We start from the raw sequence: 27690 nt of genomic DNA, 5'->3' as shown, positions 1-27690 counted from the left end.
AGAAACTCTGTAACCAAACAGAAACTCTGTAACCATTAAGAACTCCACATTGCTTCTCCCAGTCCCCAGCAACCTCTAATCTACTTCTGTCTATAAATTTGCCTATTCGAGGTACTTGATATAAGAGGAATCATATGGTCTTTATCCTTTTTGTCTGGCCCATTTCACTCAGCATAATGTTTTCTTTTCTTCTTCTTTTTTTTTTTGTTGCAGTTGTCCTTGTTGTTTAGCTGGCCTGGCTCGGGTTTGAACCCGCCACCCTTGGTGCATGTGCTTGGCGCCGTAACCACTGTGCTACGGGCGCCAAGCCAGCAGCATAATGTTTTCAAGGTTCATCTGTGTTGTACCACGTACCAGAATTCCATTCCCTTTTAAGGTTGAATAATATTCCATTGTGTGTTTATATCACATTTTGTTTCTCTACTCATTTGCTAATGGGCATTTGAGTTTTCCACCTCTGGCTAATGGGAATAATGCTGCAATGATCATTGGTGTAAAAGTATCTGAGTCCTGCTTCCAATTCCTCTTAAGTATGTATTTAGGGGTAGAATGGATGAGTCATATGGTAAATCTGTGTTTAGGATTTTGAAGAGCTGTCAGATTTTTCCACAGTAGTTACAACATGTTCCATTCCCACTGGCAATGTACAAGGGTTCCAGTTTCTCTGCATCTTCACCAACACTTGTTATTTTCCGTTTTATTGTTGTTTCTTTATAACTATCCTAAAGGGAGTTAAGTGGTATCTCATTGAGGTTTTCTTTTCTTCCTTTTTGCAGTTTTTGGCCGGGGCTGGGTTTGAACCCATCACCTCCGGCGTATGGGGCCAGCACCGTACTCCTTTGAGCCACAGGCGCCGCCCCTCATTGAGGTTTTGACTTGCATTTACCTAATGACTAATGGTGTTGGCCATCTTTTCATGTGATATTATCCATTCATATATTTTATTTGAAGGAATGTCCATTCAAATCCTTTGTTGTGAGCAGATTTAAAAGTATGAAAAGGACATGAGTAGTAAAAACAGTTTTATGTGACACATTTTCCATCCATTTAGGGGCAATGCAATGACTCGCAAAATTGAATATATTTAGATCAGTAAAGTTTCTTCTTAGAAACAAAAATTGGTGTCTAATTTGAATATCTAATGAAATCATCAGCCCACATTTGGAATGGAAACATTACAGAAGAACAAACATGTTAAGAATGAGCATTGTAAGAATGAACATTGAAAGATGAGGAGAGGGCGGTGCCTGTGGCTCAGTGAGTAGGGCCGCAGGCCCCACATGCCGAGGGTGGTGGGTTCAAACCCGGCCCCGGCCAAACTGCAACAACAACAACAAAAAATAGCCGGGCGTTGTGGCGGGTGCCTGTAGTCCCAGCTACAGGGGGAGGCTGAGGCAAGAGAATCACGTAAGCCCAAGAGTTAGAGGTTGCTGTGAGCCGTGTGACGCCATGGCACTCTACCCGAGGGCAGTACAGTGAGACTCTGTCTCTACAAAAAAAAAAAAAAAAGAAAGAAAGATGAGGAGTTTCCCAGGCAGAGGAGAGGGAGACGGGAACAAGTATATTGGTATGTATGGTAAACATGAGGACAGGAAAGGGTGATGATGAGACTCTAAGGCAGGCGTGGGCCTTGTACTGAGTCTAATATCACATATTAAGATCTTTGGAATTTATCTTTGTGCAGTAGTAACTTGGAAGTGAGTGTTGTGTGATTAGATTTAAAAAAGGGATCCCGGGGCGGCGCCTGTGGCTCAAGGAGTAGGGCGCTGGTCCCATATGCCGGAGGTGGTGGGTTCAAACCCAGCCCTGGCCAAAAAAAAAAAAAACACACACACACACAAAATAAATAGATAAATAAATAAAATAAAAAAGGGATCCCAAGTGGGTTGGAAGATGTTTAGGAAAGAGATAGAGCCTGAAAGAGAGAATAGTCAAGATGCTCCTGGAAGAACTTAAAATAAGAGTAGTGGTGGGGAAGGAAAGAATGCAATGAATTCAGGAAGTTTTCAGGAGGTAAAAGTAGAATCAACAGGACCTGAGTAGCAAGGCTTTTGACAGTGGAGAAGCAGGGGAGATGAGGACATAGAAATAGAAGATGGGGCGGCGCCTGTGGCTCAGCGGGTGGGGCGCCGGCCCCATATGCCGAGGGTGGCGGGTTCAGACCCAGCTCCAGCCAAACTGCAACAAAAAAAAAAAAAAAAAGAAAAGAAAAAAAAGAAATAGAAGATGACTGCAGTGTTTTTCAGTTGGTTGATTAAATGCATGATACATAAAACGTAATGTTACACACGCTGTCTCAAAGGTCTGACCCTGGACTGATAGCTAATTATTAACTCATTCCCAGTACTTTAAAAAAATGGATTCCCTGTCCCCTCCCTGGATTTTTTCTTCTCTTTTTACTTTTTCTTCTTTCTTTCTTTGTTTTTTGAGACAGAGCCTCACTTTGTAGTCCTTGATAGAGTGTTACGGTGTCACAGTTCACAGCAACCTCAAACTCTTGGGTTTAAGCGATTCTCTTGCCTCAGCCTCCAGAGAAGCTGACACCCACACAATGCTTGGCTCTTTACAGGGTCTCGCTCTGGCTCAGGCTGGTCTCAAACCCAGAAGCTCAGGCAATCCACCTGCTAGGTGGATCCCAGAGTGCTAGGATTACAGGTATAAACCACAGCGCCCAAGCACTTTATATTTATTTATTTATTTTTTAATTTTGAGATAGAGTCTCACTCTCTCACTTAGGCGAGAGTGCCGTGGCATCAGTCTAGCTCACAGTAACCTCAAACTCCTGGGTTTAAGGGATCCTCCTGCCTCAGCCTCCCGAGTGGCAGGGACTACAGGTGCCTGCCACAACTCCTGACTAGTTTTTTGTTTTTGTTTTTGTTTTTTTTTCTATTTATAGTAGAGACTGAGTCTTGGTCTTACTCAGGCTGGTCTCAAACTTAAGAGATCTTCCTACCTCAGCCTCTGAGTGCTAGGATTACAGGTGTAAGCCACCACACCTGGAACCACTCTTTTTGTGCATCTGTTGAAATGATTGTGTGATTTTTTTTTTAGCCTAGTGATGTGACAGGTTTCATTAATTGATTTTTCAATGTTGAACCAGCCTCGAATACCTGGTAAATCCCCCTTGGTCACAGTATATAATTCTTTCTATATCAGTGGTTCTCAATTTTCCTAATGCCGTGGTCCTTCAATACAGTTCCTGTGGGTTGCAACTCACAGGTTAGGAACCACTGCTCTGTAGGTTGTTGGACTCAATTGGCTAGTGTTTTGTTAAGTATTTTTATATCTATATTTATGACCATAGATATTGGTCTATGGTTTTCTTTTCTCATAATGCGTCTGGTTTTAGTATTAGAGTAATGCTGACTCCTTAGAATAAGTTAGAAGGTATTCCTTGTGCTTCTATCTTTTGAAAGAGATTGTAAAAATTGGTATAATTTCTTCCTTAAATGAATGGTAGAATTCACCAGTGAACCCATCTGGGCCTGGAGCTTTCCATTTTGGAAGGTTATTAATTATGGATTCAATTTTTTAAATAGATGTAGGCCTATCCAGATTGTTTATTTCTTCTTGTGTGTTTTGGCAGATTGTGTCTTTTTCTTTCTTTCTTTTTTTTTTGTTTTTGGCAGACTGTCTTTCAAGACTTTAGTCCACTTCATCCAGGTTATCAAATTTGTGAGCATAGGGTTATTCATAGTATTCCTTAATTATCCTTTTAACTTCCTGTAGCTACATTTTTTATTGTTTGTTTTTGTACTTTTTTTTTTTTTTTTTGGAAACAGAGCCTCAAGCTGTCCCCCTGGGTAGAGTGCCGTGGCATCATAGTTCACAGCAACCTCCAACTCCTGGGCTCAAGCAAGTCTCCTGCCTCCGCCTCCCAAGTAGCTGGGACTACAGGCGCCCACCACAATGCCCGACTATTTTTTGGTTGCAGTCATCATTGTTTGGCAGGCCCGAGCTGGATTCGAACCCGCCAGCTCAGGTGTATGTGGCTGGCGCCTTAGCCGCTTGAGCCACAGGCGCTGAGCCTGTTTGTTTGTTTTTGAGACAGAGTCTCACTATGTTGCCCTCAGTGAAATGCTGTGTCATCACATCTCACAGCAACCTCAAACTCTTGGGCTTAAGCAATTCTCTTGCCTCAGCCTCCCAAGTAGCTGGGACTACAGGTGCCTGCAACAGTGCCCAGCTATTTTTTTGTTGCAGTTGTCATTGTTGTTTTAGCTGGCCCAGGCTGGGGTCCAACTGCCAGCTTTGGTGTATATATGGCTGGTGCCCTAACCACTGAGATATGTGAGCTGAGCTAATGTTTCTTAATTATTCATGAGATCTGTAGCTATGTTCCTTCTTTGATTTCTGAAATTAGTAATTTGTGTCTGCTCTTTTTTATAGTCATGGCTAGAGGCTTGTTCATTTTATTTATTTATTTTTTAAACAGCTGTTTGTTTTGTTGATTTTCTCTGTTGGTTTCTTGTTTTTACATTCATCGATTTCTGCTCTATAATTTTTATCTCTTTCCTCCAGAGTACTTAGTACTTACTTTTCTTTTCTTTTTCTAGTTTCCTAAAGTGGAAGCTTGGATTATTGACTTTAGCTCTTTCTTCTATTCTGATCTATGCATTCAGGGCTATAAATTTCCTTCTAAGTATTGCTTTCATGGCACCCCACAAGTTTTGATAAGTTGTATTTTCATTCTCAGTTCAAAATATTTTAAAATTCCTCTTGATATTTCTTCCTGACTCATGTTACTTAGAAGCATGTTATTTAATCTCCATGTATTTGGGGATTTTCCAGCTATTCTTCTGTTATTTATTTCTAGTTTAACTTCTCACAGAAGTTGTATGCTCTCTATTTTTTTTTAATTTGTTGAAGTGTGTTTTATAACCCAGAATATGGTCTACATTGGTGAATGTTCCATGTGAACTTGAAAAGAATATGTTTTCTGCTGTTATTGGAGATAGATGTCCATTATACCTATACACTGATGATGGCGGTGAGTTCAGTTATGTCCTTATTAATTTTTTTGCCCACTGTATCTGTCCATTTCTGAGAGGTGTTGATGTCTCCAATTATAATAGCAGATTCACTTATTTCTCTTTGTAGTTCCATTAGTTTTTCCTTATGTATTTTGATGCTCTGTTATTAAGCACATACATGTTAAGGATTGCTATGTCTTCTTAGAAAATTGAGCCTTTTGGGCGGCACCTGTGGCTCAAGGAGTAGGGCACCGGTCCCATATGCCAGAGGTGGCGGGTTCAAACCTAGCCCCGGCCAAAAGAAAAAAAAAAAAAAAGAAAGAAAATTGAGCCTTTTATCATCATGTAATGGTCCTGTTTGTCCTGGATAACTTTCCTTGTTTTTAAAACTGTTCTGTCTGTATTTATTATAGGTATTCCCACTTTCTTAGCGTTAACATGGTATATTTCTTTCTGTCTATTTACTCTTAGTTTATTTATAGTTAAAGTAAGTTTCTCTTATAGAACATATAGTTGAATCATGTTTTTGATGCTCTATGACATGGTACATTTGGACCATTGGTATTCAAAGTGTTTGTTGATATACAGTAGAAGCTCCTTAGTTGACCCCTTTCTTCCATTGACCAACTCTTTAAGTTGACCTATTTTACATAGACTGGACTTTATGTACGTATCAGTACAGTAGGCCTAGTTCCTTATGTTGACCACCTCCGTATGTTCACCCGTTTGTTATAGTCACTTGGTTGGTCAAGTATTTGAGTTAATATCACCATTTGTTACTATTTCTATTTGTTGCCATTGTTCTTTGTTCCTATTTTTATCTTCCACTCTGTTTCTACCTTTTGGGGATTTTTTTTTTAACCTTTCTTTCAAACTTTATTCCCAGGCTTCTTCAGCTTAATTAGCTGCAAAGAATGAATATGTATAAGCAAAAACTGAAAAGAGCTGCAATGTCCAAGGGGCTTGGGCTTAAAAATATTAGAGATCTAGATTTTATTAGATCCATAGACAAAAACAATTTTAAAAAGCAGTCATAATATAAAATAGCAGCTCCCCGTAACTTCTTCAAGTTTCATCTTCAGAAGTTGACTCAATTCAGTTTGCCTCATTCTTGGGAGCCTCATCAAAATTCTCCACAAGATCTGGAACTTCATCATCATCATCCTCTCCAGTACCAAGTGGTGCTTTTCCATCCGCAGATTGTTTAGGCAGAGCTTCAGCCAGCCTCCTCAGCTTGTCAGACTGTCTGCACCAAGCTGGTTTAAGATGCTGGGTAGCTGGGCGGCACCTGTGGCTCAGTCGGTAAGGCGCCGGCCCCATATACCGAGGGTGGCGGGTTCTAAATCCGGCCCTGGCCAAACTGCAACCAAAAAATAGCCGGGTGTTGTGGCGGGCACCTGTAGTCCCAGCTACTCGGGAGGCTGAGGCAAGAGAATCGCTTAAGCCCAGGAGTTGGAGGTTGCTGTGAGCTGTGTGAGGCCACGGCACTCTACCGAGGGCCATAAAGTGAGACTCTGTCTCTACAAAAAAAAAAAGATGCTGGGTAGCATTTCTGTCAGCTGCTTTGTCTCAGCATGGCCTGTAATGGTGAAAGTGTTTGCTGCCAGAGATGCCTGAACTTTAGGGTTGTTAAAGTGGATCACTGTTCCTTGGTTCGTAAACATATTCACCTCTTCAATACCAGAGATATTGTTTACCCCTAACTTCTTCAAGGAGAACTGAAGTTTTTTATCATCTGCTGTAGCTGTTCTATGAACCACCTTCTTTCTGTGAGCAGTTCTTTTCCCACCAATGCGCACTTGTTTCTCTTGGTTCATGATAGTTTGGCAAGTTTCTTTTGGTTCATGATAGTTTCTTTCATCATGTCGGAGCATAAAGGGGGCCGCGCGGGGGACAAGGGTTGGTGCTCTGGGGGTCTCAGGTAGACCAGCTCAGTTTAAGTTCACACATGCAGAGAAGCAAGATGGCAGCTCCCTTTTGTGGTTTTAACTGATTATTGTATATGATTTTATTTTCTCTCCTTTCTTAACATGTCTGTTATACTTTTTAAACTGTTTTTAGTGATTGCTATAGAGTTTGCAATATACATTTAATGAACCCAGGTCTACTTTCATATAACATTATACTGCTTCATAGGTAGTAAGAGAATCTTATAATAACAAAACAATTCTAATTTCTCTCTCCCATCTCTTGTATCATTGCTGTTATTATTATTTTTTTTTTTTGTAGAGACAGAGTTTCACTTTATCGCCCTTGATAGAGTGTGGTAGTGTCACACAGCTCACAGCAACCTCTAACTCCTGGGCTTAGGCGATTCCCTTGTCTCAGCTTCCCAAGCAGATGGGACTACAGGTGCCCACCGCAATGCTCGGCTATTTTTTTTTTTTTTTTTTGGTAGAGACAGTCTCACTTTACCGCCCTCAGTAGAGTGCCATGACGTCACACAGCTCACAGCAACCTCCAGCTTTTGGGCTTAAGCGCTTCTCTTGCCTCAGCCTCCCAAGCAGCTGGGACTACAGGCGCCCGCCACAACGCCCGGCTATTTTTTGGTTGCAGTTTGGCGGAGGCTGGGTTTGAACCCGCCACCCTCGGTATATGGGGCCAGCGCCCTACTCACTGAGCCACAGGCGCCACCTAACACCCGGCTTTTTTTTGTTGTTGCAGTTTGGCCGGGGCCGGGTTTGAACCCACCACCCTTGGTATATGGGGCTGGCGCCCTGTCCACTGAGCCACAGGCGCTGCCCCAGTGCTGTTACTCTTTTCAAGAATGTCCTATGTGATACTATATGTGGCCTTTTGATTTTGGCATTTTTCACTTAGCATAACGCTTTTGAGACTAACCCGTGTTACTGCACATATTCTTACCTTTTTATTGTTGTGTATTCTTCCTTTTTATGAATGTACCACAATTTTCGTACATTCACCAGTTGATGGACATTTGGCACCAGGGTTTAATGTGGAAATAATTCTTCATTTCCCTTGGGATGATACCTAGGTAAGGTTTGCTGGGACATAAGGCATTCCTTTAGTTTTTTGTGAGCAAGGTTTCTTGCTTTCTGGCATAAGAACATCTCAGGGTTAATTAATTATTAACCCTGAGATAATAATTAATAAATAATTATTAATTATTAAAATTATTATTTCCCTGCCTCATACCTAAATCAGCCATTTTCTCAAAATGAACATAATTATGTTTTTTTAAAAAGCTGTTGAGTGATTCTGATATGAGCCTTGATTTGGGAACTTCTGATCCATGAAACAATACAGTATGTCAAAGATTTTCACAAAATCTTTTTGTTAAAATCTTAAAACTTCAGAGATTGAAAACAGAAAATTAGGCCAGGCACAGTGGCTCATGCCTGTATGCCCTGTACTCTGGGAGGCTAAGGCAGGAGGATTGCTTGAACTCAGGAGTTGGACAAGAATGAGACCTCATCTCTACTAAAAATAGAAAAACTAGCCCAGCCTCGTAGTCCCAAGTATTTGGGAAGCTGAGGCAAGAGGATTACTTGAGCTCAAGAGTCTGAGGTTGCTGTGAGCTATGATGCCACAGCACTCTACCCAGGGTGACAGAATGGGTAGACAGAGACACTCTGTCTCAAAAAAAAAAAAAAAAAAAGAAAGAATAGAAAAGAAAACAGGATATTATCAAGATAATATGTGCTAAAATCAAGATATAAGGAAAAGCTGAACCAACATGATTAGAATGAATAGCCTTGGCTAGAGTACAGTCTTCAGGAAGTTGGTGGGATTTCCACTTCCCCCATGCTGAGCTCGCTCCTCTCTTCTTTCTTTCCTTCCTTCCTTCCTCCGTCCCTCCCTTCCTTCCTTCCTTTCTTTCCTCTCTCCCTCCCTTCCTTCCTTTCTTTTTTTGCCCAAGCAGGTTCAATTTAGCTTAACTCTACATATCACCTCACTCCCTGACTCAAACTCCTGGCCCACTCCAGTCTCAGTTTTGGTGAGGCTTTTGAATGTCATGTTTCTAAATATAGTTAGATATGCAAAAATGTAATTTATCTATAGGTCTTTATCAAATAATTTTTCAAAGAAATTATTTTTAACTGTACTTAGAATTTACCAAAGTATGTAGAATTCATTCATAAGTGGTTCAAAACTTACTTCGTATTTCACACATTTATTATTCCTCCAGGTTTGACATTCAGGGTATGATGAAAAGGAAGCTGAGAACAAATATTCATTACCCACTCACTAACTTGGACCTCACGTCTTACATTTGTCCAATTTTCCGGAAGCATCCTAAATACAACCTATGTGCAGTGGTGGTGAGTAAGATACTAAAACTATTAAAAGTAACAGAATTTTAATTAAAACTCTGTAATTACCAGGCGGCGCCTGTGGCTCAGTCGGTAAGGCGCCGGCCCCATATGCCGAGGGTGGCGGGTTCAAACCCGGCCCCAGCTGAACTGCAACCAAAAACTAGCCGGGCGTTGTGGCGGGCGCCTGTAGTCCCAGCTACTCGGGAGACAAGAGAATCGCTTAGGCCCAGGAGTTGGAGGTTGCTGTGAGCTGTGTGAGGGCACGGCACTCTACCGAGGGCCATAAAGTGAGACTCTGTCTCTACAAAAAAAATAAAATAAAACTTTATAATTACTTGCTTGGATCCCTACTCCTTCTAGCTGTCTCTGACTTCTCCTATACCTTTCCTTTAAAAACAAAATAGAGAGCCTTGGGGCCAGGCACAGTGGCTCAGCCTATAATCCTAGCACTCTGGGAGGCTGAGGCGGGCGGATTGCTGGAGCTCAGGCATTCTAGACCAACCTCAGCCAGAGTAAGAGCCCTTCTCTAAAAAATAGTTGAGCGCCTGTAGTCCCAACTACTCAGGAGGTTGAGGCAAGAGAATCCCTTGAGCCTAAGAGTTTGAGGTTGCTGTGAGCTATGACGCCATAGCACTCTACCGAGGTGACCAAGTGAGACTCTGTCTCAAAAAAAAAAAAAAAAAAAGCCTGAAAACGCCCTGCTTTGACCTAGAACAGTTGCGCAGTAAGAAAATAGAATGTCCTGTTCACTGTTTCCTCACTTCCCTCCACTCAGAGGCCATTTCAGATATAGAGACATTTGCAAATTGTACTCCTAAGACAGCAAAAGTTGATTCTAATAGCTTTATGTTGAATAATCATGTACCACTCTGTGGCCAAAGCTCCAAAACACTATCTACATACATCACAGTCACAAGATTCATTGCATGTATGCAGCCAGTCCTAGGAAAACTCTGGGTCCCTTTGGTTTTAAGTCAACTATGATCAATGAGGATTCCCAAAAGGAAAGAAAGTGTGGAGTATAATTCAGACTAAATCACCAGGACTTCTCACATTAACCATCCCTAAGTAGCAAAAGCCATGCTTTAGGTTTCTGTTCTGGCTCATAGTGTTAACGTTCTGTTTCAGAATATACTTATATTTCATACTATACCTGGAGGTCCAGTTGTGTTGGTATCACATGGGTGAGATGCCCACTAGAGCTCTGAATCTCCAGAGTCCTCTGATATACTGAAGTCTAATTTGCCTATTCAGCTGATTGTTGACTGTATATATAGTTTTTTGTTGTTGTTTTGAGACAGAGTCTCAAGCTGTGGCCCTGGGTAGAGTGCTGTGGCATCGCAGCTCACAGCAACCTCCAGCTCCTGGGCTTAAGTGATTCTCTTGCCTCAGCCTCCCAAGTAGCTGGGACTACAGGCGCTCGCCACAATGCCTGGCCATTTTTTTGTTGCAGTTGTTTAGTTGGAAGTCCTTTGCCCATTTTTTTTTAATTTATTTTTTATTTTTTTGTAGAGACAGTCTCACTTTATTGCCCTTGGTAGAGTGCTATGGCGTCACAGCTCACAGCAACCTCCAACTCCTGGGCTTAGGTGATTCTCTTGCCTCAGCCTCCTGAGGAGCTGGGACTGCCGGTGCCTACCACAACACCCGGCTATTTTTTTGTTGCAGTTTGGCCAGGGCTGGTTCAAACCCACGCTGACGCCCTATCCACTGAGCCACAGGCACCGCCCGCTTTGCCCATTTTTTAATCAGGTTGTTTTCTTGCTATTAAATTGTTTGAGTTCCTTATATTTTTCAGATATTAACCCTTTATCAGATGTATAGTTTGCAAATATTTTATCCCATTCTGTGAGTTACCTCTTTAGTTTCTTATGCTGTGCAAAAGCTTTTTAGCTTGAAGCAATCTTCTATTTTTGCTTTTGCTGCCTGTGCTTTTGTTATCATATCCAAAAATTTTTTGCCTGGGCCAATGTTGTAGAGATTTTCTCTTATGTTTTCTTCTAGTAGTTTTACAATTTCAAGACTTTTGTCTTTAATCCATTTTGAGTTGATTTTTACATATGATGTGAGATAAGGATTCAATTTCACTGTTATGCATGTGAATATACAGTTTTCCCAACATTTATTGCAGACCCCAATGTGTGTTCTTGGCACCTTTGTCAAAAATCATTTGACCTTAGATGCATGGTTCACTGGTTGATATGTCTATTTTGTTGTTGTTGTTGTTTGTGTTTGTTTGTTTGGCAGTACCATGCTGCTTTTATTGCAATAGCTTTATCTAATAATATATTTTGAAATCAGGCACTATGATGCCTCTAGTTTTGTTTTGTTTCCTCTTTTTGCTTTTGAATATTTGGGGTCTTTTGTTATTCCATATGAATTTAAGGATTGTTTTTTCTGTTTCTGTGAAAGCTTTCATTGGAATTTTGAGAGTGTATGAATCTGTAGATCATTTTGAATAGTACAGATATTTTAACAATATTCTTCCAATCCATGAACATGGGATATCTTTCCATTTATTTGTGTTTTCTTCCATTTATTTCATTGGTGTTTTATAGTTTTCAGTACCTTTCACCCCCTTGGTTAAATTTACACCTAAGTAGTGTTTGTTGCTTTTGTAAATGGAATTGTTTTCTTAATTTCCTGTTTGACAGTTTTTTATTTTATTTTATTATTTTTTTAGAGACAGAGTCTCATTTTATCGCCCTTGATAGAGTGCTGTGGCATCACAGCTCACAGCAACCTCCGACTCCTGGGCTTAGGCGATTCTCTTGCCTCAGCCTCCTGAGTCGCTGGGACTACAGGTGCCCGCCACAATGTCTGGCTATTTTTTGGTTGCAGTTTGGCCGGAGCTGGGCTCAAACCTGCCACCCTCAATACAGGTGGCCAGCGCCCTACCAGCTGAGCCACAGGTGCCACCCAAAATAGTTCAAAAATATATATATATTTTTTGAGACAGAGCCTCAAGCTGTCACCCTGGGTAGAGTGCTGTTGCATCACAGCTCACAGCAACCTCCCAACTCCTGGGCTCAAGCGATTCTCCTGCCTCTGCGTCCCAAGTAGCTGGGACCACAGCTGCCCGCCACAATGCCCGGCTATTTTTTGGTTGCAACCATCATTGTTGTTTGGCAGGCCCGGGCTGGATTCAAACTTGCCAGCTCAGGTGTATGTGGCTGGTGCCTTAGCTGCTTGAGCCACAGGTGCTGAGCCTTGACAGTTTATTATTAGTATATAGAAATGCTATCAATTTTTGTATGTTGATTTTGCATACTGCAACTTAACTGTATTTATCAGTTATAATGGGTTTTTTTTTTGGTAGAATCTTAGGGTTTTCAATATATAAAATCATGTCTTTGGCTAACAGTTTCTGTTCTTTTCCTATTAGATTGGATGTCTTTTATTTCTTTTTCTTGCCTAATTGTTCTGGGTAGAACTTCCAATACTATGTTGATTAAAAAAAGAAAAAAAACGATGAGAGTGAGCATCTTTGCTTTGTCCTTGATCTTAGAGGAAAAACTTTCAACTTTTCACTATTGAATATGGTGTTAGCTGTGAGTTTGTCATAGATGGACTTTATTGTGTTGAAGTTACATTCCCTTTATATTTTATCTGTTAAGAGTTTTTATCATGAAAGATGTTGAATTTTTTCTTTCTTTTTTTTTTTTTTTTTAGAGACAGTCTCACTTTGTCACCCTCGGTAGAGTGCTGTGGCATCACAGCTCACAGCAACCTCCAGCTCTTGGGCTTAGGCAATTCTCTTGCCTCAGCCTCCCAAGTAGCTGGGACTTACAGGCTCCTGCCATAACGCCCGGCTATGTTTTAACTTTGGCCGGGGCTAGGTTCAAACCTACCACCCTCAGTATATGTGGCCAGTGCCCTACTCACTGAGCCACAGGCACTGCCTAGTGTTGAATTTTTTCAAATACTGCTTCTGCATCTGTTGAGATCATTATATGGTCTTTATCCTTTATTCTGTTAATGTGATATATCACATTTATTGCTTTCCATAGGTTAAACCATCCTCGCATTTTGTGATAAATCTTACTGAGTCATGGTGAATTATTCTGTTAATGTATTGAAATTGTTTTCCTAGTATTTTGTTAAGGATCTATGCATCTATGGTCATCAGGGATATTGTCCTATAATTTTCTTGTACTGTCCTTCTTTAGCTTTGTTATCAAGGTAATGCTGGCCTTGTGAAATAAGTTTGGAATTATTGCCTCTGGTTTGATTATTTGGAAGAGTTTGAAAAGGACTAGTATTAGCTCTTTTAAGTGTTTGATAGAATTCAGCTGTACAGTCATCTATTCCTGAGACTTATTACTGATTCAATCTCTTTTTTTGTTATTGATCTATTCACATTTTTTATTTCTTCATGATTCAGTCATGGTAGGTTGTATGTGCCTAAGAATCTATCCATTTTTTCTAGATTATTCAATTTGTTGATATATAATTGTCCATAGTAATTTCTTATATTTTTAATCTCTGTGTTATCAGTTGTGATGTCTCCTCTTTCACATCAGCCGACTTTGTGTTTTCTCTCTTTTTTCTTTCCTTAGTCTAGCTAAAGGTTTGTCAATTGCCCAGCCTACCGAGTAGCTGGGACTATGAGCTTGTGCCACCATATGCAAAGTGTTCTGTTTAAGAAACATTTGTTGGCTGGACATGGTGGCTCATGCCTGTAATTCTAGCACTCTGGGAGCCTGAGGCAGGTCGATTGCTTGAGCTCAGGAGTTCAAGATCAGCTTGAGCAAGAGTGAGACTCCATCTCTACTAAAAACAGAAAAACCAGCCAGGATAGCACTCTGGGAGGCCAAGGTGGGCAGATTGCTCGAGCTCACAAGTTCAAGACCAACCTGAGCCACAGTGAGACCCCATCTCTAAAAAAATAGCCAGGCACCTGTAGTCCCAGGTACTCAGGAGGCTGAGGCAAGAGAATAACTGGAGCTTAAGAGTTTGAGGTTGCTGTGAGCTGTGACACCATGGCACTCTACCCAGGGCACAGAGTAAGACTCAGTCTCAAAAAAAAAGGAAAGAAATATTTTCCAAACCTATAGTTACAAAAATATTTACTTGTATGCCTTCTAAAATTTTTAAATTTGTTTTGGACTTCTGATAAAAATGTGGTATGAAGTAGAGATTCAATTTCACTTTTTCCATATGCATAACCAAAATGTCCTAGCATACATACTCTTCTCCTCAGTAATTTATAATGCTATATTTCCCATGCTATATGTGTCTGTTGGTCAACTTATTTACATGTAGGCTGATGCTACACTGTATTAATTACTATACCTTTATAATAAATATTGATATATAGCAGAGCAAGAATCATTATTCCCTCAAATCATTACTATTCCAACTTTATTTTTACTTTTCATGAATATTTTGAGTATTCTTGGCCCTTGTCAATTTTTTTTTTTTTTGAGAGTCTCACTTTGTCATCCTCACTTGACTGCCATGGTGTCATAGCTCCATAGCTCACAGCAACCTCCAACTCTTGTGCTCACACTATCCTCTTGCCTTAGCCTCCTTAAGTTGCTGGGACTACAGGTGCCTGCCACAATGCACAGCTATTTTTAGAGACAGGGTCTTGCTATGGCTCAGGCTGGTCTTAAACTCCTGAGCTCAGGCAATCCACTTGCCTTGGCCTCCCAAAGTGCTAGGATTACAGGCATGTGCCACCACTCCCAGATCTTCTTGTTTATTTTTTTAATGGGAAAAAAACCCTATTTTCATTACTTCCACTATAAAGAGAATTTGGGAAGAATTTCGTATTCTAATCCATGCAAAATGGTACATCTCACCATTTATCTAGGATTTTCTTTAGCATCATTCAATAAGATTTTATAATTTCTTCCATTGAGGTCTTGGCTATCTTACATTTATTCCTGATTATCTTATTTATTTACTTGAGACACAGTCTCACTTTGTCACCCTTGGTAGAGTGCCATAAATGAGGCCTGTGAGAGCTATGAGAGCTCAAAGCAACCTCAAACTCTCAGACTCAAGCAATCCTCTTGCCTCAGCTTCCCAAGAAGCTGGGACTACAGGTACCTACCACAATGTCTGGCGATTTTTTAGGGACAATAGGTCTCAAACTTGCTCAGGCTGGTCTTGAACTCCTGAGCTCAGGCAATCAACCCACCTCAGCCTTCCAAACTGCTAGAATTACAGGCGTGAGCCACTGTGACCAGCCTAAGTATCCTTTTTTTTTTTTTGAGACAGTCTCATTGTGTCACCCTTGGTAGAGTGCCATGGCATCACAGCTCATGGCAACCTCAAATTCTTGGGCTCAAACGATTCTTTTGCCTCAGCCTCCCAAGTAGCTGAGACTACAGGCGCCTGGCACAACGCCCCAGCTATTGTTTTGCTGCAGTTGTCATTGTTGTTTAGCAGGCACTGGCTGGGTTCAAACCCACCTGCCTCAGTGTATGTCCCTGGCACCGTAACTACTGAGCTATGGGCACCAAGCCAAAGTATCCGACTTTTGTTATTTTTTTTGTTGTTGTAAATAACATGGGAATTTTTTAAGTGTTTATAGATTTTTCACCTTCTTTTCTGCTTTGTTAACCTGATTTATCTAGTCATTTACTCCCATAGTTCTTGCCTACTACTAAATCAGTTAAGCTTTCTTTAGTCTATTTTTCTTCTACAACATTGGATATGATACATTTCATTTTGGTTCTTTAACAATTATACTAAAAATTAAAGCTTTCATACTTAAAGGATAAAGTTAATCAAGATCCTCATACTCTCCTCCCAAACAAATAGAAGGCTCTTAAACATTTTAATTCTGCAGACCAGTTGAATCAGGGACCCAGGGAACACTTGCAAGCTGTTGTAAAGAACACTACTAGTTTTACTTTCCCTCAACAAATGTAGAAAGTAGCAGGACTTTAGCAGGTCTTTAGGCTGATAGAGAAGACCATTCAAACATTAAGGGAATCACTACTCATCAGCTCCTGCTGTGTGCCAGGCATTGGAGATAGAAGCAGGCAATGTGGACACAGTCTTTGACTTCCAAGCTCTTACAGCTAACGGAGAAGGCAGATCTGTGCAAGTAAATGCCACTATAGGAGATGCTGTAGAGGGGATGAATGGGAGGGATATTGTGTTAGGATGCGACAGGTGCCTTGACGATTCTAGTTTGTAAGAACAAAAACCATCCTCTTGTCCATGGTAGAGACACTTTTTTTTTTTTTTTTTCAGAGTCTCACTTTATGGCCCTTGGTAGAGTGCTGTGGCCTCACACAGCTCACAGCAACCTCCAACTCCTGGGCTTAAGCGATTCTCTTGCCTCAGCCTCCCGAGTAGCCGGGACTACAGGCGCCCGCCACAACACCCGGCTATTTTTTGGTTGCAGTTTGGCCGGGGCTGGGTTTGAACCCGTCACCCTTGGCATATGGGGCCGGCGCCCTACCGACTGAGCCATAGGCGCCGCCCTACTTTTTTTTTTTTTTTTGAGACACAGTCTCAAACTTGCCCTGAGTAGAGTGCCATGGAGTCATAGCTCACAGCAACCTCCAACTTGGGCGCATGTGATCCTCTTGCCTCAGTTTTCTACTTTTATTAGAGATGAGCTCTCACTTTTTGCTCAGACTGGTCTTGAAACCCGTGAGCTAAAGCTATCCACCCGCCTCGGCCTCCCAGAGTGGTAGGATTACACGTGTGAGCCACTGCGCCTGGCCTGCTAGAGACATTTATTACCAATACCTTGATTTCATACCTGAGTTTCAGATCTGGGTTGGAGGATTAAAACTTAAATTTGGTGAATGCTGAATAAATCAGCTTAGAGAGAATAGCTGAATGCCAAAGTGGTGCCTTAGCAACAGCCTGTTGCTATAAAGTTCACCTGAACCAGGCGAAGTTTGGTACTAGCTAAATAAATAGAAAAAAAAAAATTCTGATCACTTTACTACTCTGTTTTCAAGCATTTTGGTTTGAATTTATTTTAATATGCCTCCAAAGGAGGCATTATCTACCATGGTCTTAGACATGTTGGTTTACCTTTGCCAGGATCTTTACCAGTCTTTTTGCTAATCACTGTCTTCTATGTGTAACTTCTGCCTCTTTATCAATTTCATTTATTCACGTAGCACCTACTTTAGACTTTTCAGCAAGGGTCTATTGTTTTACAACCTCTGTCATTGATTGGAAAAGTCTCTAGTTTCCTTTCATTCTTGAACATAATTTAACTAGAAATCAAATTCTACATTGACAATTATTTCCCTTCATCGTTTTGAAGCTATTTTATTATTTCTGGCTTCTATGGCTGCCATAAAATGTCTACCAGCAGGTTGTCTTTTTTTTTTTTGTGCCAGTAAACTGTCTTCTATCTGGCTGTTTTTAAGCTTTTTCCCTTTACCTTTGTGGTTCTGAAGCATTTCACAATATTCAGTATTATGTTCACTTGTGTTTAAGACAGGATCTTGACCTGTCACTTGGGCTAAAGTACCGTGGTGTCATTATAGCTCATCAAACTCCTGAGCCAGAGTGATTCTCTTACCTCAGCCTCCCAAGTAGCTGGGAGTACAGTTGTGCACCTGGCCCACTATGTTTCTTCAATTTGAAAATTCATGTCTGTTATTAATCATTTTCAGCCATTGTCACCTTTTAATAGTACCTTGCTCCTATATTGTCCATTTTCTCCTCCTAGAATTTACCTCTATTAGATAATACTCACTCTTCTCATTCAATTTTCCATCACCACTTCATTCCTCCCTCCAGCTTTTTTTTTTTTTTTTTTTTTGCAGTTTTTGGCTGGGGCTGGGTTGGAACCCACCACCTCCAGCATATGGGGCTGGCGCCCTACTCCTTTGAGCCACAGGAGCCGCCCTCTCCAGCTTTGTTTTTATAGTTTATTTATTCTCTTTAATTCTATGTACTTATCTATCCATTAAATCTTTATTTCCAGTACAGTTATACCTATTTTTCTCTTTAGTTCTATGTACTTATCTATCCATTAAATCTTTATTTCCAGTACAGTTATACCTAGCTTTCTGGGAGTAGGGGGACTGGTTCCAGGATCCCTATGGACACCAACATCTGCTGATGCTCAATTTCTTTATATAAAATGGTATAGTATTTGCACATCCTCCCATATAGTTGAAATCATCTCTAGATTACTTATACCTAATACAATGTAAATACTATGTAAAAAGTTAGTTTCTTTTATGTATTTGTATGTCTTTCCTCCATATATTTTCTGTCCACAGTTGGTGATTACATGGAAGTTGCAGATATGGAGGACTGACTGTATTGTTATTTTTCATTTCTCCTTTAGTTTTCAAAGTTTGCTTCTTTCTCTTAAATATCTTTAAATATACTTTATTTGTAGTCTCTACTGTGATAATTCTATTATCTAAAGTCCTTGGGAGCTTAATCTTGCAATTTATTGCCTTTTGACTTTACTTATGGTGAATCGTTTCCTTGTAGTTATTTTGAGTTGTGAGCTCAGCTTCATTGGAGTTTTATATGTGGACATCCTGTGAAGCCTGAGTGAAGAGGTATCAACACACAAAGAGATGGTTTCCTCCTGCCGAGCACCCCAGAAATAGGTTTCATATTTAAATACATAAGATTCAGCTTGGTGCCTGTAGCACAGTGGTTACGGCGCTGGCCACATGCACTGTGGCTGTCAGCTAAACGACGACAATGCAACAAAAAAAATAACCAGGCGTTGTGGCGGGTGCCTGTGGTCCCAGTTACTTGGGAGGCTGAGACAAGAGAATCGCTTAAGCCCAAGAGTTTGAGGTTGCTGTGAGCTATGATGCCACCGCTCTCTACAGAGGGCAACACAGTGAGACTCTGTCTGAAGATAAATAAATAAATAATAAAAACAAATAAATACACAAGATTCCCAGGTGACAGTGTAAATTTGTATCCCAAAGTGATGAGAGGGCAGGTCTGTGGTAACAAATTCCCAGAAATGACTTGTACCCAAAGTCCAGGCTAACACAAGCACTAGAGCAGTGGTTCTCAACCTGCCTAATGCCGTGACCCTTTAATACAGTTCCTGTGGGTTGCAACACACAGGTTGAGAACCGCTGCACTAGAGGGTGCATTTCTCCCTTTTAGTTTATTGTTTCATTGCAAGTGAATCTTTTTAAGGGACCCGGCTTGAAATGAGGATCTCAATCCACCTTCTTACCTTGTAGGGGCCAAAGACTCTCTCTCCAGGCTCCTTGTGTGATCTTCAAAACCCAAGCACCCTGGTTACAAAAGACCAGGGATTGTCTTTACATATTATTAGATACATGAGCTATCTAATAATAGCTGTATAAGACAAGATTTATTCCCATGTTAATAGATGTAAAGTTAAATCTCTGAAAAGTTACATGATTTCACTAAGACAATTGAGTGGTAGTATACCTGAATTCACAAGTGAAATTGACTATAAAAATCCATTTACAAGCCAGCCACACTGGCACATGCCTGTAGTCTTAGCTAGTTGGGAGACTGACAAGGGAGGATTGTTTGTGCCCAGCAGTTCATGTCCAGCCTGCACAACATAGCAAGTCCCTACCATGAAATAAAGAAATAAACCATTTTCTTCTATCTACACCAAGGGTCAGCCCTTTGTTCTGTGAAAGGCCAGATAGTAAATCTTTTAGGCTTCATAGGCCATATAGTTTCTGTTGCACCTATTTAATTTTACTGTTGTAGTGTTGAAGCAGCCCCTGAAAGTGTAAACAAATGAGCATGGCTGTGTTCCCATAAAATTTTAAAGATACTGACATTTGAATTTCATCTAATTTTCATATGTAACAAACTATTATTTGGATTTTTAAATATACAAATAAATCTATTTACAAAAACATAAAACCCATTCTTAACACAAGGGTCATGTAAAAACAGGCTGGATTTTACCCATGAGCCATGCATGGTTTGCTGACCCCTGCAGGATTCCGTAACACTTCTGGAGAAAGCATCTCTGTTTCAAAAAATCCTATAACAGGTTAGGAAAGACATGGAAAAGGAGAGTGGGGCATATTATGTATTATGTTCTTTTTCTGAACCGTAAGTGATTGAGGGAGTTGTTACTACACAGCCCCCCGAATTTGTGCTATAACAAATAATACAATTGTTTAAATGTCTTATTTCAATATTCAATGTTTTTTTTGTCTTATACTACCTTCCTTACAATTAAAAGTTTAGGAAAGATGACTTCTTTTAAATTTTTCTTTAAAGTTTAATAGTTGATACACAGTTAAGTGTTGAGTAAATATTAACTGATACTAATCAGATGCTGCCAAATACTGTCTTACTTCATTCACAGATGTTAAATAGTAGGTACAACATATAAGCAGTTCCAGGGAAATGAAAAATAGGAGGCTGTATATATAATTTAACTTAAAATTATCTTCTTTTTAAATTTAGTGTAAGGGTCAATTTAAAAAGTATTTCTTGGCCCTATCTTTTTTGTTCCAGTATTTAGAGTATTTGCACATGAATACTAAGTCTAAAATTCCTTCCTCCCCTAGAACCACTTTGGTGATCTGGATGGTGGCCACTACACTGCTTTCTGCAAGAACTCAGTCACCCAGGCCTGGTACAGCTTTGATGACACACGAGTCAGTGAGATTCCAGATACTTCGGTTCAAACTGCTACAGCATATCTCCTGTTCTATAGCTGCCAGCCCTTTTCCATACCTACAAAAAAATGCAAGAGCTAGGAAAATGCGGTTTACTCAACACTGCAAAACAAGCAGTCAGAAACTGGTAGTAAAGTTTTGTGTTGTCAATAAACTCTTACAACTAAATTGCATCACTAACATTTTTAAGTCTTTTCGACATATATAATGCAATGTTTTATAAGGTAAGTCTTTAGCAAAGAAAACTGAAAAAGGCAGTGTGAAGATGATGAAATGCTAATGGATAAAGGCTTTCAAAGCACTGTAGATTACATACTGAGTTCAGGTTTCAAAATTCAATGTTTATTAGTGTGGATTTCTATCATAAAATATCTTATAATTATATATATGTTAAACAAATTATTTTCCAAAGATACTTCATGGAGTTAAACAAAAATAATTTTTGTTTTCAAATGGCTGTGAACTTAAGAATGTGATCTGAAAATATTTCATTGATACAGTAATTTAGTCAAGATACTGTCTTAGAAACTTCATTGTCAAACATGAAAAGTTGATAACTTCACAATTCAAAACCCATCCTTTAATTTTCTCCCTGAGAACCTGCTAATGATGATATCTTTCAGAAGCATTTTATTATCTTATTTTTGTATGAAGTAGTTACTGACTCCATGTATAGCAGCTGGGTCCCTGAGGTAAGTGATAAATTCCAAGCTCCTTTATCTCTTTTAATATATCACTCTGTCAAGCTGTGGTTCATATTGTACATAATGCGTAATTCACTTAATTCTTAAGAATATTTGAGAACTCTACCCTGGAAAGTATAAGTCTGGGTACTAAGTTATTATATTCTTTCAACTTCCAACTCTGAAGTGCTATCTGGAGTTCTGGTGTCAAGTCAAAGGATGAATGGAATTAAGTCCTGATTCAACAGGATAAGTGCACTAAATTTAAAATCAATGTGGTGGGACAAGTGTGGTATATTTATATATATGTGTGTATAAAAATCTATGGTTCTACTGTCCTATGTTTGATAATACATTATTTTTCTCATTAAGATTTTAATGTAGGTGCAAATGAAACTCATTTTAAAAAAATTAAAGAAAGTTTCCATTTATTTTTTAGAATAAAGATTTAGTGCACAAATACAGCCCAAAGACAACAGAAAAATAGCTTTGCCCTGTCATTTACTCAGAATAGGACAAAAAAGAAAAGGAAAAAAAAAATAGAAAAGAAAAAAGCAATCCTCTGAGTTCTAGGTTTCACAAAAGAACCATATGTTTAACTATGTACATGGACTTGATGTGCAAGTGTGCAATAAATATGTACACATACATGCCAATCTGCTTTACATCATCCTGGATTATTCATAGTAAGTCAAGCTGGGATTTAGAAATGTAAAAAGGCCATAACATTGAAAAGGGAAAAAAAGGGATACAATGGTTTTTAGATTAGTAGAATAATAATGCTTAGCTAGTTAATTATTTGAACTTTGGAGCAGACTAAAAAAGTTGAAGTAAATGGTACCTGTAATTGATGCTTACTGAAATACTTGTTAAATATTATTTGTCAAGTTTTGATAATAGCACTGACCTAATTATATAGTACGAGTAGAGTAACACAGCTCTCACTGTCCTAGGTTTCTGCTAAGTGGCCGGCTACAGCTAGCTACCCCATTGCCTTTATAAGCAATTCAAGAGTTGTGTTGCTAAGACTTTTAAAAGATAATTAGCTCATAATCTATATCTCTTTATGTGGCTACATCAGTTGCTCGTGGTCCCAATGAAGTATAAAAGAGGATATAAGCAGCTGAAGATTTCACAGATGAAACGGAGATCTCAGAAACTTCATGATCATCAAACTTAAACCACCGCTGTCTTGCTGCATTTTTGCAATAGGCAGTGTAGTGGCCTCCATCCAGCCCGCCGTAGTGATTCTATGCCAAATAAGACAGAAAATCAACTCAACTTAAAGTGTTATTTAAAATATACCAATTTCAAAGCTTTATATTGTTTTTACTCCAGGGTAAGAAACTTGCAAAACTCCTGGTTGTTTTGTTAGTTTGCTTTGAAACAAAAAATTGTTAGTTTAAGGAGATACTTACTGAAACAGAAAACAGGTTGTATTTCTTCAGATTGTTCTTTGGACCAATAACATACTGTGACAAGTCAAGATTTTCTAATGGAAAGTCCACAGATGTCTGTAATTTTTGCTTCCACCTGCCATCATAGGAAAAACTGTAGAAGAAAATATTACAAAAATTATTCTGATGGAGAAAGACATCAGAATGAATGCTTACTCATTCATTAACATTCAGATTTTTTTTTTTTTTTTTTTTGAGACAGAGCCTCAAGCTGTAGCCCTGGGCAGAGTGCCATTGCATCACAGCTCACAGCAACCTCCCAACTCCTGGGCTCAAGCCATTCTCCTGCCTCCACCTCCCAAGTAGATGGGACTACAGGCGCCTGCCACAACGCCCAGCTATTTTTTTGGTTGCAGCCATCAATGTTGTTTGGTGGGCCTGGGCTGGATTCGAACCCACCAGCTCAGGTGTATGTGGCTGGCGCCTTAGCCACTTGAGCCACAGGTGCCGAGCCTAACATCCAGATTTTTAACCAGGACAATAAAATCCATTTTGAGTACAAAAATTCAAAATTTTAATAGAGGAACCTATAAATGACATGCCCAAGGTAATGGAGAGCGGTAAGACCACACTCTGATTCCCTGATCCTAGGCTAGCTACAGCTATTATGTGGTTTTTGCCTTTGTAAAAAGATTCATCTGTTTGTAATGTTAAATACTGCAAAGCACAGAGAAAAGAGTTAAGGAAAGCTGCTCCAGATTTTCTAGGGAAACTAGAGTAAGACTGATGATTGAAATAATGGTATTCCACTGCTCTTTTCCTGACACCAAAATAATGGTATTTTGGTTGGTGTAATATGGTTTTCAAAATTGTTTTTGAAAAACTGGATTCTAAACCATATATATTTTTGGATATCTTCCAATAATAACATTGTTTATAGAATACCTCCATATTCTTAAGAGTAAGAAAGAGACAACAGAAGAATAGCTTTTGTTAAAAAGAATTTACATGAGAAATCTGTTGAAATGAAAGAATCTCCAATAATACAAGACAAAACAAAATTTAAGTAAAACAGAACATTTTCTTTGAAACAAAAATTACAGTTCATTAGGCACAGTGGTTATGGCTCCAGCCACATACACCCAAGCTGGCAGGCTCAAACCCAGCCCGGGCCAGCTAAACAACAACGGGCCTGCTAAACAATGACGACAACTGCAACAAAAAATAGCCGGGCATTGTGGTGGGCACCTGTAGTCCCAGCGACTTGGGAGGCTGAGGCAAGAGAATCGCTTGAGCCCAAGAGTTTGAGGTTGCTGTGAGCTATGACGCCACCGTACTCTACTGAGGGTGACACAGTGAGACTCTGTCTCAAAAAAACTCCCCCGAGAAACAGTTCATTAAAACATTTTTCAAAAAAATTGATGCCAAGTTATCGCTCTACAGATGGATTACATAAAGACAGAAGATCACAGAAAAAGATCCGGTATGTGTTTTATTTATTTATTTATTTTTTGAGACAAGAGTCTCAAGCTGTTGCCCTGGGAGCCGTGGAATCATAGCTCACAGCAACCTCCAACTCGGGCTCAAGCGATCCTCTTGCTTCTGTTATTTCTATTTTTAGTAGAGGCAGGGTCTTACTCTTGCTCAGGCTGGTCTCAGACTCTTGAGCTCAAGCAATCCACCCACCTTGTCCTCCCAGAGTGCTGGGATTACAGGTGTGAGCCGCCATGCTGGGCCTGGTATGTGTTATATAACTCTTGTCATTACTCCTTCTACTACAGGATGAGATTTTTTAATCCCATTGGAAAAATCTGGACAAAACTATGCCTACACTTAACATATGTTATCTTTAAAATTATACTTTAATGTAAATTTTTTTTTTTTTTTTTGAGACAGTCTCACTCTGTCCCCCTGGCTATAGCTCACAACCTCAAACTCCTGGGTTCAAGCAATCCTCTTGCCTCAGCCTCCCTAGTATTTGGGAGGCGTGCACCACAACACTAGCTAGTTTTTCTATTTTTAATAGAAACAGAGTTTTGCATTTGCTCAGGCTGGTCTCCATCTCCTGAGCTCAAGCAATCCACCTGCCTCGACCTTCCAGAGTGCTAGGATTATAGGCGAGAGCCAACCACCGCGCCTGGCCTAAAGAACATTTTTTTTTTTTTGTAGAGAAAGTCTCACTGTACCGCCCTCGGGTAGAGTGCCGTGGCGTCTCACGGCTCACAGCAACCTCTAACTCTTGGGCTTACGCGATTCTCTTGCCTCAGCCTCCCAAGCAGCTGGGACTACAGGCGCCCGCCACAACGCCCGGCTATTTATTTTTTTTGTTGTTGCAGTTTGGCCGGGGCTGGGTTTGAACCCGCCACCCTCAGCATATGGGGCCAGCGCCCTACTCACTGAGCCACAGGCGCCGCCCGTAAAGAACATTTTTATACATATTCACTTGAGGTTTTGTAATGATTTAAGATTTTTATGTCTGAAATGCAATAATTTAGTTTCTTTTTTTTTTTCTTTAAGAAATGGAAACACAAGGGATTACACAAAGTAGTGGTATTGCTATTTTGCTCTGGTATTGAAAACACTAAGGCAAACTAATACAGTATAATAATTTGTCTTATTTCCACAGAGCTACCCATACCAGATAATCTTTCTTTGTTATATACCCTTAGCATGTAGCAAGTGTAAATTATACAAGACTTAAGTTCCTTGATCTAAATTTTTACTCAACAGGAAGAAAAATTTCCCCTTTACCGTTTCAGATGCACTAAAAGCACAGGTGGCAACTTCCAGATTTCTATCTTTTTTAGAGAATCTCGTCGAGCTCTACAATGACTACAGTAAAATCTGTTGTTATCTGTGAGCTTTTCTTCTTTGGAAAATAATCTAAGGCAATCCTGGCAAAAAACAAGTAGCAAATACTCATAAATTCATTTTTTCAATATAGTATCAGATCTTATTTAACAAGTCATTGCAAGCACTAGGCATACAAAAGTAAACTGGAGTAAGAGTCCCTACTCGTAACAAAGTTTATGACCTACTGAGGAATGCAGACAAGTGCACAGACAACTGTAAGGTAAAGTGAGTGAGCACTGCCTGTGGCAGAGGGAAGAAGTTCTGTGCCTCATGACAGCACACAGCAAAGAAAGACCCCAAACCTGAACCTGGTGCATCAGGTAAGACTTGCTAGAGGAAATGACATTCTGCAGGAAGGAAGCTAATACAAAAGGTATCAACAAGCTAATATAAAAGTCACATTGCCGGTGAGTGAAAATCAGGATATTTACTTGATATCTCTATATAAAGCAAATCCTTATAAAAAGTAGACCTAAAGTCAACATACAACTTTCCAAATTAACTTTTAAGTGTGCTTAAAAATACAAACTTTTAAAAACATTATCAATTCTGAAAGAATATGTAATTGAAAGATATCTTTAAAAAGAATTAGATATTTTCCTTTTTTAATCTACAAAGGCCCAATTAAAACAATTTATGTGTTGGTCTTACCTATAAAATGTTTATAGGGGTAAAGACCAGAAATGCTGAATAAAATACATCTCTGTATCCACATAAACTGCATTTTTGTCCAACAACTCATTTTCTATGTTACATTTACCTGTAATGTACATTTACTTGTGGATGCTAGTGGTAAAGACAAATACATGAAGGCCTCAAAAGTCCTAGACTTTTTGTGACAGGTGAGGCACTGTACTGTGGATTTGAACTGGCCCTGAAAAAGTGCAACAATAATAGATTCATTCAGCTGCTTATGTTTCTGCCAAGCTTGTTCTGCAGCTTTAAAATCATCGAGATGATCATTATTTTCTTCTTTATGTCTCTTCCGATTGTCAGCCTGGAAGTAAGATTATTTATATTAATAACATTTAAACATAAACCAAAAGAATAAAATTCAATACACTTTGCAGACTGAGAAACACTTGTTTTCATAAAGGAGTTCCGATCTCATTCGGTGATATAAACTACAGATAGCTAATCTTACAAAATGATATAGTTCCCAAACACTATCTCCGACTATTTTACCACTTGCAAAATTCTCAGCAATACTGCTTTTTAGCATTTGAGTATGTAAATACCAACTATATATACTTTTCAAATATTATACTTATCACATATATTAATTTTATAGTTCAAGACCTTATACAAAGCATTATATTCAGATAAACTAGAACTGAACAATGACAATTAGAATTTTAAGTTGCTATAAAAATAATCACAGTCCTACTGAGCAACCTTAAAAAGCCTTATAAAAGTAGTCCCAGCTTCTTGGGAGGTTGAGGCAACAGAACTACTTAAGCTCAAGAGTTTGAGGTTGCTGCGAGCTGTGACGCCACAGCTCTCTACAGAGGGTGACATAGTGAAACTATGACTCAAAAAAAAAAACGAAGCCTTAGAAAAATAAAATTTCTTACTTTATTTAGATCTTCGTGGAGACCATCCATTAGGAACAGAAGCAGTTCTTGTGAATCTTGCTGGCTGTATCCTGCAAACTGGTCATTGATCTTCCCAATGGTGACCTTAAAGTCTTTTGGACTGATGTATCTATATTGTCCTGTCCACAGGGCTTTCATAATTATACCAAATTCTTCTGCCACTTCACCTTTATGCCCCAACAAATTTGACCTATGTAAAAAAATTAACATTACAAAAATGCAGTGCAGTGGATTCTTTTTTTTTGAGACAGAGCCTCACGCTGTTGCCCTGACTAGAGTGCTGTGACATCACAGCTCACAGCAACCTCCAACTTC

The 27690-nt window shown here is 39.5% G+C and overlaps 2 protein-coding genes and 1 pseudogene across 3 annotated transcripts in view; 1 reads left to right on the top strand and 2 right to left on the bottom strand.

Annotated features, from left to right (window-relative positions):
• Positions 1 to 21012, top strand: part of USP50 (ubiquitin specific peptidase 50) — a 41092-nt gene extending 20080 nt beyond the window's left edge. The window contains exons 6-7 of the mRNA XM_053593319.1: positions 9124 to 9256; positions 20737 to 21012. Coding sequence (XP_053449294.1) covers positions 9124 to 9256; positions 20737 to 20928 — 325 coding nt within the window. The 3' untranslated portion in view covers positions 20929 to 21012. The remainder of the gene's footprint in view (positions 1 to 9123; positions 9257 to 20736) is intronic.
• Positions 6069 to 6834, bottom strand: LOC128587308 (transcription factor BTF3-like; annotated as a pseudogene).
• An 873-nt stretch (positions 21013 to 21885) lies between the features above and the next one.
• Positions 21886 to 27690, bottom strand: part of USP8 (ubiquitin specific peptidase 8) — a 68725-nt gene continuing 62920 nt past the window's right edge. For both annotated transcript variants that reach the window (XM_053593317.1, XM_053593318.1), the window contains 5 exons: positions 27355 to 27565; positions 26541 to 26777; positions 25679 to 25821; positions 22949 to 23081; positions 21886 to 22780 (listed from right to left, as the gene is read on the bottom strand). In XM_053593317.1, the coding sequence (XP_053449292.1) occupies positions 22595 to 22780; positions 22949 to 23081; positions 25679 to 25821; positions 26541 to 26777; positions 27355 to 27565 (910 nt within the window). In that variant the 3' untranslated portion in view covers positions 21886 to 22594. The remainder of the gene's footprint in view (positions 22781 to 22948; positions 23082 to 25678; positions 25822 to 26540; positions 26778 to 27354; positions 27566 to 27690) is intronic.

This window comes from Nycticebus coucang, chromosome 6 (genome assembly GCF_027406575.1).
Source record: "Nycticebus coucang isolate mNycCou1 chromosome 6, mNycCou1.pri, whole genome shotgun sequence".
NCBI lineage: Eukaryota > Metazoa > Chordata > Mammalia > Primates > Lorisidae > Nycticebus > Nycticebus coucang.
The sequence above is the reverse complement of the archived record's forward strand: the minus strand, read 5'-3'. Positions and strand labels throughout refer to the sequence as shown.